A 14,253-nucleotide genomic window follows, 5' to 3' on the forward strand; every position below is an offset into this window, starting at 1 on the left:
GCATCTTTATTAAATATTTTAAATATATTCATATTCATTCAACTGTCCAAAGAATGAGAAAACTATTTCTAATTAGTCTGAGAACAGCTTCCTAACTCTAATCTGTATTCTCTATAGGGAATCCCAGATGAACTCTATCTATCTTATTCTGGAGAAATTATCTGACAGAAAGCATGAGAGTGACTTTTTGCTTCTTTTATCTGAGCAGGATCCATATATATTCTCCTGAGATTTTAAATGTCATGTTTCTATATGTACCATCCATCTTTTCTTGTGTTTGAGGAAGTGTGAGCATGTGTTGGTGTGTGTTCTATGAAGGCTGTCATGGCGATTTCTCATGGAGTTTAGTTTAAGATAAGGATGCATTGCACCCTGTCTGTGAGCTGATTAAAAATCTGTATGGTGTAGTAGTTTATGAAAGTGCTATTTATTGGATTCTTTGACACAGAAACTGCAAATACTGATATCAAAGGAGCAAGTTATACATCAACATCAGCTTTAAAATAGGCAGAGTAGACTTATTAGAAGTAGACATTGGAATGCAAAGATTATTATTTAAGAGACTAGGGGCACATTTTAGTTCATTTTAGATGTTCCTTAAGATACTGTGTTTCCAGTTTATGGCAAAATAAGGAGAAGCTGCTCTCTTGTTATCTGGAAAGTATACAGTATACATATCTAATTTTAGTGATGCCCTGGAGAAACACCTGAGTTTAATATTTATAGATATTAGAACAGTGATGGTGAACCTATGGCACACATGCCACAGGTTGCACGCAGAGCCTTATTTATTTATTTATTCATTCATTCATTCATTCATTCATTCCAATACAAATTGAAAGTTAAAGAGAATAAAAATGTGTAAGTATCAGGGAAGGGATAGAAGAAGAGATATGAGAATAGAATACATCAATGAAGAGTAGAGGAAGGATATATGGATGGGAGAAAAGATATATAAAATATAGGAGAGACAATTGGACAGGGGATGGAAGGCACACTAGTGCACTTATGCTCGCCCCTTACTGACCTCTAAGGAATCTGGAGAGGTCAACCGTGGAAAGTCTAAGGGGAAAATGTTGGGGGTTGGGGGTTGACACCACGGAGTCTGGTAATGAGTTCCACACTTCAACAACTCGATTGCTAAAGTCATATTTTTTACAGTCAAGTTTGGAGCGGTTGATATTAAGTTTGAACCTGTTACATATTGGAGGACACACGAGGCATTGCTACATGTGCACACTGGCCAGCTGATTTTTGGCCTTGGAGAAGGCCATTTCGCCCTCTGGAGGCTTCAGAGAAGGTTCCTTGAATTCCTGGAGTGCGAAAAACCAGCCAACAGGCAAAATGGAAGCCCATTTTTCCAAACTTCCAGTTTGCTTGCTTGGCTGTTTTTTAACTGTCCCAGGCTTCAGTATGTATGTTTCTTTCTTTGTATGTATATATCTCTGTGTGTGTACAGATACATACACTATTTAAAATTGAAAAATCTTCAAAATTAAAAACTGTCTTTTTATATTTTCATCTTTTATTTTCACCTCCAAATTCGTTTCTTAAGTAACCCAATGGAATACTGTATTGCTGATTAATCTTGATCCTTCCCCCTTCCCTCTTTCTGGCAGTATATACAATATGACTCTAACAGTGTTTTGCTTTTTGTCATAGACATTCGACTGCAAAGTTTATTTCATTCATAATAATGATTGTTTCATACGTGTTTAATTTACTGCTTCTGAGAAAAATACAAGGAAAAAAGTGCTGTTGAATAGTTTGTGTAGGCAGTAACAACCTAGATCACAGATTTCTTTCTTTGCTTTAATGTGATACGTATTGCAAGACATACAAATTGTGAATTTAATTAACTGGGGAAAAATTGGCCTTTAAACTGTTATTTATGAGGGGGAGAAGCTAAACTAGATAAAATATTAATTGGTAACGACCTTCTCATTTTACATTTTATAGGAGATATATGTACCTATTTCCAAAATGCATTCTAATTGGTTGAGAGCTCTTTTGCAGAGTTTATATGTTGTAAAGTATATTATGAAAAGTAATTATTAATACAAATACAAAGCACCAGTGAAAAGTTGTATACCAGTTTTAAAGAAAAGTAACAATTTACTCATAGGTAAATCATGTACGCTTTATCCATCTTTCCTAACAACCATTAAAAGCTGCTCTCAGTCAATTCTGGAGATTGTCTTTTCATTAAGTCCCTTCCAATCAAATAGCAGAAATTCATTCTGTGCCACTAGTCCAGTATGGTTATTAGATATGCAAATATATGAGATAGAGGACTTGCCTTGGTCGCATAGGAATGCTGCAGCTGCAAATTGCAATATTCATGTTAAGACAATATCCTCTATTGTGTGCATGGAAAATATAGCCATAGTCTCACAAAACATAAAATAAGATTAAATGAGTTATGCAATCAGCAAAAAGAAGAAAACAATGTTAAACCATGGAAGGTCAGATAAAACAAGACAGTGACAGAAGAGGGATAAAATTAATGAGAGCTATACATACAGGTTATGAAATGGTCTAGGAATATGGCAGTGAACTGATTTACTGATAGCATCTTTTCTAACACATTTTAATAAGTATATTTTTTCTGAGCTGCATGTAGGATTCAAATTAGAGTGGGTGGAGGCAAAAGGGAAGGAAGGATAGGTTGGATATGTAGACCCAGGATTACTCGTAAAACAAATTACAAGTAACATATCACTTAACAATTATAGTATGTTAAAACCTATTGTTCAGACCTGAGATTGCCTTCAAGTATGTGACTTCCACTATTTCTCACCCAGTGGTGTCTGCTTAGTGCGTCCTGAATGATTGAAATGCTCTGATATTACTTTGTCCTTTTTTTGAGTTTTAGCGGCTCAGATTAGAGGTTTTGCAGACAAGATATTTCTTTCGTTTGGTAACAGTTCCAGGATCTAACTTTATGTAGACCTAATGGAGTTTTGTTGATTTAAACTCCACTTTTAAAATCCCATTCTTTCCAAATTACTGACATTAGTTCAAATCTGTATGCAATGAAGAGTGAGGTTTCTTTAGTCAAGCAGAAATTTAGGTTGGACAAATGCTTTAAAAATAATTGAAGAATTAAAAAAGATCTAAACATATCAAAGGTATTATTCAATTGTACTTTACGATTTTCTTCTTAAGTTTTCTTCTTTAGTTAAATAAGCAAGAAATCCCAATATTGTGCCAAGAAGAATGTTGTTTCAGTTCTTTTCATTTATTCCTTAGGTCCAAGTTCTTCGGAATGCTGGAGAAGAGGTAACCCTAACTGTGTCCTTTCTCAAACGAGCGCCTGCATTTCTGAAATTGCCCCTTAATGAAGATTGCGCATGTAAGCATAAAAATAGTTTTGAAACTATCTGCTGTTCTTAGGAACCCCTGTTTGCAATCCTTCTTTAAAGGCTGTTTGCAGTAGTCATTGGGACTTGTCAGCTGTCACAGTACAAAATTTATTAGCCTTTATTTTGAAAAGCAGGATAAACAAACAATTAAAAATGATGCCATCTCTGGTCTTTTTTTTTGGCTAGATTTGACATCTATGCAGTTACAGCAATTCTCAGTAGATTATTTTTCCACTCCTGAAAGCATTTCAGAAGGAGCTTTTCTTATTTTACCTATATTTTATTACAATATGAAATGTAATTTTTTCTTGAAAAGTATGATCCCATAAGTATGATCTTCTCATGTAATTAAAACTTGCTGCGATGATGGTTAGGCTTTATCATTTGTCTAGAGTTCTTGCACTTTATATGCAAGAGCGGTGGTGGCATAGTGGAAGCCCTGATGCCACAGTGGTTACAATGCAGTATTTCAGGCAAACGTTGCCAACTGCCAGGAGTTTAAACGTGACTGGCACAAAGTTGACTCAGCTTTCAATCTTTCTGAGGTTGGTGAAATGAGGACCCAGATTGTTGGTGTCAGGTTGGGAACTATCTTGGGCATTGGATCTTCAGGCCTGCCGCATATAGTGATGTGGGAAACTGGGAGGCATCTCCAGTTCAGACGGTGCATTGATAGGACAACGTGATGGACATGTGGATGCTGGGACAGGAACTTGAACTTACTTTTGGGGGTGGAAAACCAGAAGCTTTCAGATTCAGGTTTTCCCAGATATGTTCCCAGAAATGGAACTTTGACAAAACTCAAGCCTCAGAGTTTTCTTTAATTGAGGGAGTTACTGGAGCTCTGACAGTTGGGTTACAAACAACTTAGTGAATGCTGTAAAGCACCTTGAAGCAGTATATATGTCTAAGCATTATTGCTGTTGCTGTATTTTGGTCACCACTCACAGGGAAGTAGAAGTGGTTTTTCTCCACTCTGCAAGCAAAGCTATGTTGAAGATTTTTCAATGTGCATACAGTGGTACCTCTACTTAAGAACACTTCTACTTAAGACCTTTTCTAGATAACCATGTGTTCAAGATTTTTTGCCTCTTCTTAAGAACCATTTTCTACTTAAGAACCTGAACCCGGAAAAAATTCCCAGGAAATTTGAGAACGGCACAAAGGCCTGGCCAATTACCTGCAATTCCTCCTTTAATCCCAGCCATCTGGGCTGCCAGAGGAGCCTTTTGGTGGCGCTTCAGGAGACTTTGGCAGTCCAGAGTGAACGAAACATTTTCCTTTCTCTGGGCGCTTGGACAGGGAATAAACCTCTGCCAGCGCCCAGAGAAAAGAAATGCTCCCTTCGCTCTGGGCAGCCAAGGAGTCACCACAGCAAAGGAAAGGCGCCGGCAACAAAGCCCTTCAGCATGGGAAGGAAGAGGCAGCAGGTAGCAGCAGCAGCAGCCAGGGTATGGGAGGCAGTGTATGAGAGGCAGCGTCGTGCCAGGTGTATTGAAGGCGCGTGCTCCTCCTCGCCGCCTCAGAGTCCCTGTTTTTTTTAAGCCTTAAAGTTTTAGATTTTTTTTAAATTCTCATCACCTCACCTTCTTCCTTTGGCAGCGACTCTCCTCGTCCTCTTCTTCCTCCTCCTATCCCCACCCAAATTCTGAGCTTTTATTTCTTTCCTAATGGGTTTGCACACATTATTTGCTTTTACATTGATTCCTATGGGAAAATTGCTTCTACTTAAGAATGTTTCTACTTAAGAACCTGGTCACGGAACGAATTAAGTTCTTAAGTAGAGGTACCACTGTAGTTGGATACTTTAAGATATAGTTCTGTTCAAGTGAAATTGTTTAGATTTCTAGTACTTAATATTTATCTCTCAGACTGAACAAGTAGAAATAAAGAATTGTAGCATGACTTAAGTCTGTGATTTAGTTCTACATCAACCAGAAAATTAGTACCTGCTGTTTTATTGACTAATGCAAGCTTTATATTTTCATGTCCTGGGAAAAAAAGATTATAGGATCAGGAAATATTTAAAACAACGGAGTAAAGCAAAATGTCCCTTTTATGCTAGACTAGAATAAATTCCAGAATACTGAGTATTTTCCTCCAAACATAACAACATTCCAAATAGCATGTCCAAGTTCAGAATCTTGTAAATCCTTATTGGCATATCTAGACATAAGTAAATAGTGGACTAAAAAATATTCTTAATACATTAAAAAAGAAGATGAGATGGTTGAAGGCAGTGACTGGAATATCATTCAAAGACTTATAGGTATTAATAAAATTGGTGGATATAGACATTTATCTAAATAATCTTCCAGTAGAACCTAATTAATGAATTAACCAATTAGAAAATATGGAATATCCAACTTTGTTTAAGCTTAATTGCATTTGCTCATGCGAGCCAACTTTATAATCTACTAGGCAACTCATGACCTTTTGGGTCATTGTTTCAGAGATAAAAAATAAAATAGCTAAATAGAATGACCAAAGGCAAAACAAACAAACAATGGGATTGGGGACAATTTCTGACTTCCCTGTAAGTTTGACTATGGCTGATATAACTCTGGCACCTATTGAGGGTCTGCTCTCCCTGATTTCCAGTAGTCAAAAGGGGAGTTGTTCTACTGGCCTATGAAGGGTTAAGGCAGGATAAAGTTTCAAATATATGATCCTTAAATTCTAATTTTAAAAAATTTCCATTTAACATTCATTCAACAATCGTACTAAAAACATTCATTGGTCAGGGGAATGTCTAGTAACCCCAGGCCTGGCGGCAAAAATGAATTTTTAAACTCTTACGGAAGGCAAGGAGGAAGGGGCAGTGTGAATCTCCAGAGGGAGCTGATTCCAGAGCACCGGAGCCCCCACATAGAAGGTTCTTCCCCTAGGTCTCGCCTGTTTGGTCGACAGGACCCTAAGAAGACCAATTCTGTGGGACCTCACCAGTCGCTGGGATTCGTGCGGCAGAAGGCAGTCTCAGGATCAGTCTACTGAGCCTCTGGGTGTTGGTGTGGCAGAATAGCAGTACTGAAACTATCAAATTTGCCAGATTTCAATCCCATGGGAGTCATGGGTCCTAGATATTGGAATCATTTTGAAATTATTTCATTTAATTGGTTAAATAACTCATCAGTTCAAAAAAATGTTGCCCTATGATGCACTGTTTCTTCCAGCTAAAGGTTAGATGCCTTGGGTTATTTGAATTTGAGTTGTTTCAAGTTGGATAATATCAGCAAAACCTAGTTAAAATTAACCATATTTTGCTTGAGTATCAAACTGAAGTTAGCGTCTTCTCCCAGAATACCAGAACCCTGATACTGAAAGGCAACTCGCAAGTTATCTATACTACAGTGATCTTTCCCAGGCTGAGGAAGTATTTCTTCAAAGCCAGGCACCATATGCTACTATTGGCAAAATTTCAGGTCAGGTTTACTAACATTCTATCAATAGAACGTATCTTCTCGAGAAATGGAAACAAGCCAACTTGTGCAGTTTCACTGCAAATTTTTCAGGGATCTGCATATATATTTTATATACACAAAAGAAGCCTACCATCAATCTTCATTCAGATTCCAGCTCTGCTATTACCAATACAGTAGCCAAATTCTATGTGGCTGCAGTGGAAATATGGCAATATTTAGTGCAAATGTGATACTTTTTCCACTTATTTTGGGCTTATTTTATCAATTTTGCTGTCTTATTAATATAAATTAAACTAAATTTATTTTATTCCCCTGGTTCAAGTTGTTTTAACATTACTGATTTTTTTTTATCATAACAATAAATTGGATTTTATTTGAAACACATCTTGTCAGCATATGGATGTTGCGATTAATGATAGCTACCGTAATCTAAAATGGAATATCAATATTTACAAATATTTTCCAGCAAGAGAAGAGTGAAATTTAACACAGTGTGCTGGTTATTCTTACATACCAACTGAAAATTTGCTGCTCTTTACAAATAAAGTCACCTAGTTTTTATTAAATATAACATGATAGTATACCAATCAAACTATGCCTTACATAGAAAACAAATAAAGTCTATCCTCAGGGTATACATATGACTACTTATATGGCTACTTCACGCTCTTAACGTATTTTACTTTCCGGAGTTGGTTATTTGGGGAGGGAAAGTTTAGCAAAGCAGGGATTTTGCAAGCAGATAACATACTGGGCCTTCTAACATCATATAATTGCAAATTGTTTTTTAAAAAAATGGTTAAAATGAATATTGAAGTGTTACATAAGTGTCTTACATGAAATTCTCACATCAAAGATTGATATCATTACAATACTTTACAACACTCCAGAAAACAGAGAAAATATTCTTCCTTCATCTGTTGCTGACTTCTAACTATGGTATATAAATGTCAGTTTTGACTAGAAAGTCTTTATAAGTCAGACATGTATTTAAATATTTTATTAGGTGTCCCTAGTGATCAAAGTAGTGGCACATCCTCACCTCTGTGTGACAGTGGTTTACATCTCAACTATCATCCCAATAACACGGTAAGAGAATGATTTATGAGACTGTCAAGAACTTGAAAATGTTTTTGATTAAGAAGTATGAACGCAATCTAAGAGCGTGTTAACTTTACTTTACATGAATTGAAATGAAGGTTGCTTAATATATGAATACAATTGGAAATGTTTTTATCCCAGTGCTGGAAGTATTCAGTAAAATAGTAAATAATGAGTCGTGTTTTAATTGTTTGTTAATATGCAATGAAAACTCTATAATCCAATATAAACTTTATAAATAAGTCTCCCCTTAATTGTGTTAATTGGTGATGATGGGATCTAGAAAATTATGACTGCGAGAGTTATCTGCAATCTTTTTTCCTATAGTACTGGCTGACCCAAAGACTTAACAACAATCAAAATTCTTTACAGCATTATTATTCAACAGGTTTCTAAAACAGTCTCGATGGATTCAATCAGGAATATCTTGATATTTTTTTCTACAACAAATCACTAATGTACTTTTTCCTGGTGCCTTTGCATTTTTTTTACAATGTGTGTTTGGGTCCTCAATACATCCTTATTTTTTCCCCTTTGAACACCAAAATATGTTGATATTAGAGTGTGTGCAAATGTGTGATGTGTTTCTTTCATGGCAAATACTCAGAATTTTCTTTTTTAAATAAGGAAGGACCTCTGACACTCAGATGTGAATATCATCCCATTGATTGAAACACCTGACTCTAATTTTCAATCAAATTAATTATCATCCTAGATGTTCTCATGATTCTGTCACATACAATCATTTAGTTTTGGATCTCATTTGTTTATTGGGTTATCTTTCTCTAGTTTTAGGACTTGTTTGGAGAACAGGTAGTATTTATCTGGAAACATTGAAAATTCAAAAGGATTCACATACATTTAAGCACTGCTATATATAGTTAAGCTTAAAACTGAAAACTAAGTTTTTGATATGATTCGAAACTATAAAAATGCTGAGATTCAGCCAGAATGAGTTTTGGATTCCATTAAAATATTCAACAACCAATTTATTTATAATGAAATATTGGTTGACTTGTTGGTGTTGGACTCTTTACATCCATATAGATAGATACCTTCCTCGTGTCCCTAACTTGCCGGTCTTTCATTTGTGTACTTAAATTACTACTGCATTTGAGTCCATCTACTTTATTGCTTGTTATCTTCTCTTTCTTTCCACCTTTCTCAGTAATAGATTCTTCTTTTAAGGACTAGATTTTTTTTATAACACATTATACTACCTTTGTCAAAGGTAGTATAATTTGAACCTGGTCATTTGTTTCTCAAGTGAGAATTTTGGGGTGATTTGTTTGATGATACATTTCTTTGTTTTCTTAACTGTCCTCAGTATTTTCATGTCTGCTTGAAAACCACGAAAAAATATTTACTATCACTCAGTTATGTGATATCAAAAAGTGCCAGAATTTAATTTATCAGGGTATGCTTAATTTCAGTAGGTTACAATGAAACACAAGTTGACAAAACCTAATGATATTTCAGTTGAGAGGAAAATCTAATGGCCATTCATGTTGGGCAAGAACAATGAAATAGACTACATATTTATTAATTTAAATACTTATAATATTTGACATCTGTTTTCAGGATACACTTTCGTGTTCTTCATGGCCGACATCTTCAGGTATTAGATGGGAAAAGAGGTGGTGTGACCTCCGATTAATTCCTCTTCTTCATTCAAGATTTTCTCAGTATCTCCCAGGATCAGATATGTGCAGGTAAGTAGATATCACCTAGTGGTGATGATGGTTAATGATGATGATACATCTGCTATTTTGTGATACAACTGTTATGAGTGGTTGCTTGATTTGGATTAACAACTTCTGCATTTCCTATTTTTAGTCTGTACATCAGTTAAATTGAATGGAAGGGCAAATAGCAAAATTTCCAATTGGCAAAGTTAAAGACAGGTTGAGATCTTGAAACATGGTCTTCCTCTATGGCTACTTAAATCCATTATATTTCTTTAGGCTAAATGCCAAAAAGACTATTAGCTGAAGACTTTGCATTTGTTTGCTTCAGCATGTAAAGATTTTCTGTAGAATTCATAATTACTTATTACTTTGTGCCACTAAATCATTCCACAGGGTATTCTAGCAGTCAGCATAGATGCGTCAGACATAGTGATATGGAACACTTGGATGGTTTTCCCATTCTCTTACATTGATGTATATGTCACAGATTATCCTTTAATTTCAGTTTGAGAAAAAAATAATAATACTATACTCATAAAATTATGGAACTAAAGTTCAAATCCTCTAACTCTTTCCCTGATTAATTTTTGGGGGAAAATCATCATCAGCGTCCGAATGAAACAAAATTCAATACTTCCAGCCAAAATGAGAGCTTTAGTTGTTTTATATTATTCGGGCTGGATTGGGCAAGACATAATTCTTGTGATTTATTTTATTAAAGTACAGTGTTCCCTCAATTTTTGCGGGGGATGCGTTCCGAGACCACCCACGAAAGTCGAATTTCTGCGAAATAGAGATGCGGAAGTAAATACACTATTTTTGGCTATGAACAGTATCACAAGCCTTCCCTTAACATTTTAAACCCCTAAATTACAATTTCCCCTTCCCTTAGCAACCATTTAGATTATTACTCGCCATGTTTATTTATTAAAGTTTATTTAAAAAATTTTTATTAAAGGTGGACGAACGTTTGGCAATGACATATGACGTCATCGTGCTGGAAAAAACGTGATATAGGGAAAAACCGCAAAGTATTTTTTAATTAATATTTTTGAAAAACTGTGGTATAGACTTTCCGCAAAGTTTGAACCCGCGAAAATCGAGGGAACACTGTTCTATGTTTCGCATAAAATGCAATAATAGTTTTGTTTTTGCCATTGAGGTATTACTGTCTACCTGTTTTATCTATTCTTGAATTGAATTTTGTAATTGTAAGCTTACATATATGTTCATCACTTTATTTCTTTGGGGGGAGGTAAGCAATATGATAAAAATACAAAGGATGGGTAAGGAACAATGAAAAATGTTCTAATGTTCTCTCTGCCCTGGATACATAGACCTGTAGCTTTTGCATACCTTGCTATTTTACCTTTGTATAGGGCAGAGGTGGGGAACGATGGCCCCTTTATGACTTGCGGATTTCAACTTCCAGAATTTCTGAGCTGGCATGGCCGGCTCAGGAATTCTGGGAGCTGAAGTTCACAAGTCAATTGTTCCCCATGCCTAGTATAGAGGAACATCAATGGCATTCTTCCAGTTGCCAGGTAGAGATGCAGTCTTTGCATATTTGCTAAAACATCACAGGCATCCCATAATTTATATTTTGACATTTCACAGCTCATGCTCACCATTTCTAAATCATTGTCATTTTTCAACGTTCTTACCACATTTGTGATTCCTTTTTATTCATTTATTTTATTAAGCCACAAAGATTTTCAGCATTTATTCCATTTTTACTGTATGACACATTGAAATCATTCTCACACAATTTTCTGAAATATTCCTTCCTGCATTCCCTCATTTATGTCTCAGCCTAAAATATTTCCTCAATTCTTTACTTCATTAAATAAGGGAATACTTTAAATATTCCCTTGTTTTATGTTAGATAACTTTTGAGAACATAGATAAGATAGAATGAACATGGAAGCACAGTTGGTGTAAAGGATAAAGTTCCAAGGCTGAAACTAAAAAGATTGATACCACACAGAGCTCTTATCAAGACACAGGCCAAGTGCTCTCCAAAGTTGAGAAATGAGGAGTTGATTACTATTTAAGGACCACTAAAGGAAAAGATAGTTTTAAACCCTGGAGCTGGCTGAATTGGATTCGGCAGCAGTTGATCTTTATTATTGGGGTTTCTTGTGTCTGCAAACAAGTACTACTTTCTACCTGATCCTTGTCCTTGACCCTTTCCACTGCTGGCTCCTGAGTGCTGTTTATGCTCTGCAAAGAGATTTACTATTATATCCAGACTGAAGATCAGACAATAGTAGTGATTTTAAAACTATTTATATGGCAACTACAGAATAGAATTAGAAAACTAGAGAGCAATAAGTCTTCGGAGAGGGGCGGCATACAAATCTAAGTAATAAATAAATAATAAATAAATAAAACTAAACTCAGTACAACTTTTATCTACTTTATGTAAAGTGTATAGAATTTAACTGTTATTTTTAGTTGCCTTCTATAGCATTTTCAGTAATATTAGGTGAGTTATGTTTTTATCTTATTAAATGCCTTAAAGAGCTGCAAGCATTGGGGCAAAATTAGGCTGGAGTCCAGGAAGACAAAACAATCATGTATGGGAGAATGTTGCCTCAAGGTGCCAATAGTTTTTATTGTGGTTGTCTGTTTCTTAAAATGTTTTTATTGTTTTGTCAGCTGGTCAGGTTATGGCTCATTTATGAGCCACTGTATGAGTCATAAATGAATGGATGGGTGAAATGTGCTTAGTGATTATAGATGGTTTGGCATCCTTCAACGGCAACAAAAGATAAGACAAACAATTTAAAAAGCCACCTAATTCAAATGTAAATAGAAGAAAATTAATACAAATAAAATATAACTATAAATAAATATAAGCAAACTTGCCAACCATACTTTATTCTTGAGAAATAATTTGTTATGTTTTAATCTTAGAAATGAAAATTTGTTATTCAGAAACCTATGTAATATTTATATAGAAAAGTTGTAGTCTTAGTCATAATTAGAATCCTTGCAAAAAGTATGCCTCTTTAGTTGTGGAGAAATATATCACTTACGCTGTATAGATCTATAAAATTCCCCCCAAATTGTCACAGGTAGCTCCGAGCCAGAATCAGTAGACTCAAACTATACTGCAATGTCTGAAAAGCATCTTGTACCAGCCGTTACAGCTTCTACAATCTGCCAAACTCCTACATTTTCAAGCTTTTTGTGTAAGAAAAGCAACAGTAGAACCAATTTGTATTCAGCTGGTCCTACATGATTTGCCAAGTTTTATCTCATCAAATGCCATGTAAAAGTGCTAAATATAGAGAGAATCATATGATAATAATAGTTTAAAAAACAGCAAGAGTTGGGGGGCTAACTTGTATTGTGAGCAGTATATGTGTGATGAAATTGTTCTGCAATATTATTAAATTGTGATTATTAAATTAGCAGTGTTGGATTAGATCCCAAGTTAATCTATTTCATGTTTACAGGCAAAATGCATTTCAAGTAGTTGCTGTGGATGGCATTTGCAGTGGAATAATTCAGTGTCTGTCTGCTGAAGACTGTATTGACTGGCTGCAAGCAATAGCGATTAATATCTCCAATCTCACAAAGCACAATGTAAGTATATTTCTTAGAGATTTATCATATTTACCACATAAAGTATATTTGATCCCAATTCTCATAATTGCCTCACAGGCCAAGTGCAAAATTTTATGTGCATCAACTCTGCTTACAGGTTCCTTGGAGAAGTCTACTCGAGTCTGTTACCAACTCCAATTCTGTGAAAATTCTTATCTTATCAAAATCTTACCTTTGCAATCTATTTTAGGATTATTAGCATTGCTTCCTTTTTCACACTTCCAAACTAGAGATGAAAATAAAACTAGATCAAATTTTGCTTTTTTATTTTGTAGTCATAGGAGACTTTTTCTGCTAGTAAAGTACAACATTATATGAGATAGATTCCTAGATTTATTTCCTTTACATTGTAAGTTCAGAATAATGGAATAAATTTAAAACCCAGATGTTCTGCCGGCGTGTCTCAACCGCCCGTAATTACAGGGTAATTAGTCCAGAAAGACACACACCACACGATAGAAGGAAAACCCCATAGTCTTTATCAACAGAAAAATAGAAACAGCTCCCTTTTTAAATGTCAAAGGGATTTTCTGGTACACAGAAGGCACAGGTTAAATGCAATCCAAATGCTCACCCAATAACTGGAAAATTGAGTCCAATTCTAAAGTCCAGAAAGTCCACACACAATCTTGAACAGCAAAAACCACGATCCTGATGAAACTATGAATCAGATAAACTGCCATGAGGCTAAAACAGCAGGCTGCTCTTTTATCTTTAGCACTAATTACAGCAGCCCCACCCAACCACAGGTGGCCTCATTTATCTCCTGTAATAATCCTTCAGTTGTTGTCTCCTATGCATCACTCTACGTATGTGTGGATGTGTCATACATTCTTGTTCCGAATCCAGGGATGATAAGGATGATTGATCTCCTGGGCTGTCTGCCAAACTCCCCTCTTCCAAGTCACCCCCACCTTCTTCTTCTTCTGAGGAAACTTCACTCCCTGACTCTGTCGGCAATAAAACAGGCCTATGACATGTTGATGTTTCCCCTGCATCCACCTCCACATTCCTTGGGGCAGGAGCTGGGCCAGAGCCAACCACAACACCAGATAAGCAAGT

General features: G+C 35.6%; 1 protein-coding gene across 1 annotated transcript in view; it reads left to right on the forward strand.

Moving 5' to 3' along the window:
• The window catches only part of SNTG1 (syntrophin gamma 1), a 272,233-nt gene that overhangs the window by 181,598 nt on the left and 76,382 nt on the right, over nt 1-14,253 (forward strand). The window contains exons 9-12 of the mRNA XM_070749155.1: nt 3,253-3,355; nt 7,794-7,876; nt 9,470-9,600; nt 13,041-13,170. Coding sequence (XP_070605256.1) covers nt 3,253-3,355; nt 7,794-7,876; nt 9,470-9,600; nt 13,041-13,170 — 447 coding nt within the window. The remainder of the gene's footprint in view (nt 1-3,252; nt 3,356-7,793; nt 7,877-9,469; nt 9,601-13,040; nt 13,171-14,253) is intronic.

This window comes from Erythrolamprus reginae, chromosome 3 (genome assembly GCF_031021105.1).
Source record: "Erythrolamprus reginae isolate rEryReg1 chromosome 3, rEryReg1.hap1, whole genome shotgun sequence".
Lineage (NCBI taxonomy): Eukaryota > Metazoa > Chordata > Lepidosauria > Squamata > Dipsadidae > Erythrolamprus > Erythrolamprus reginae.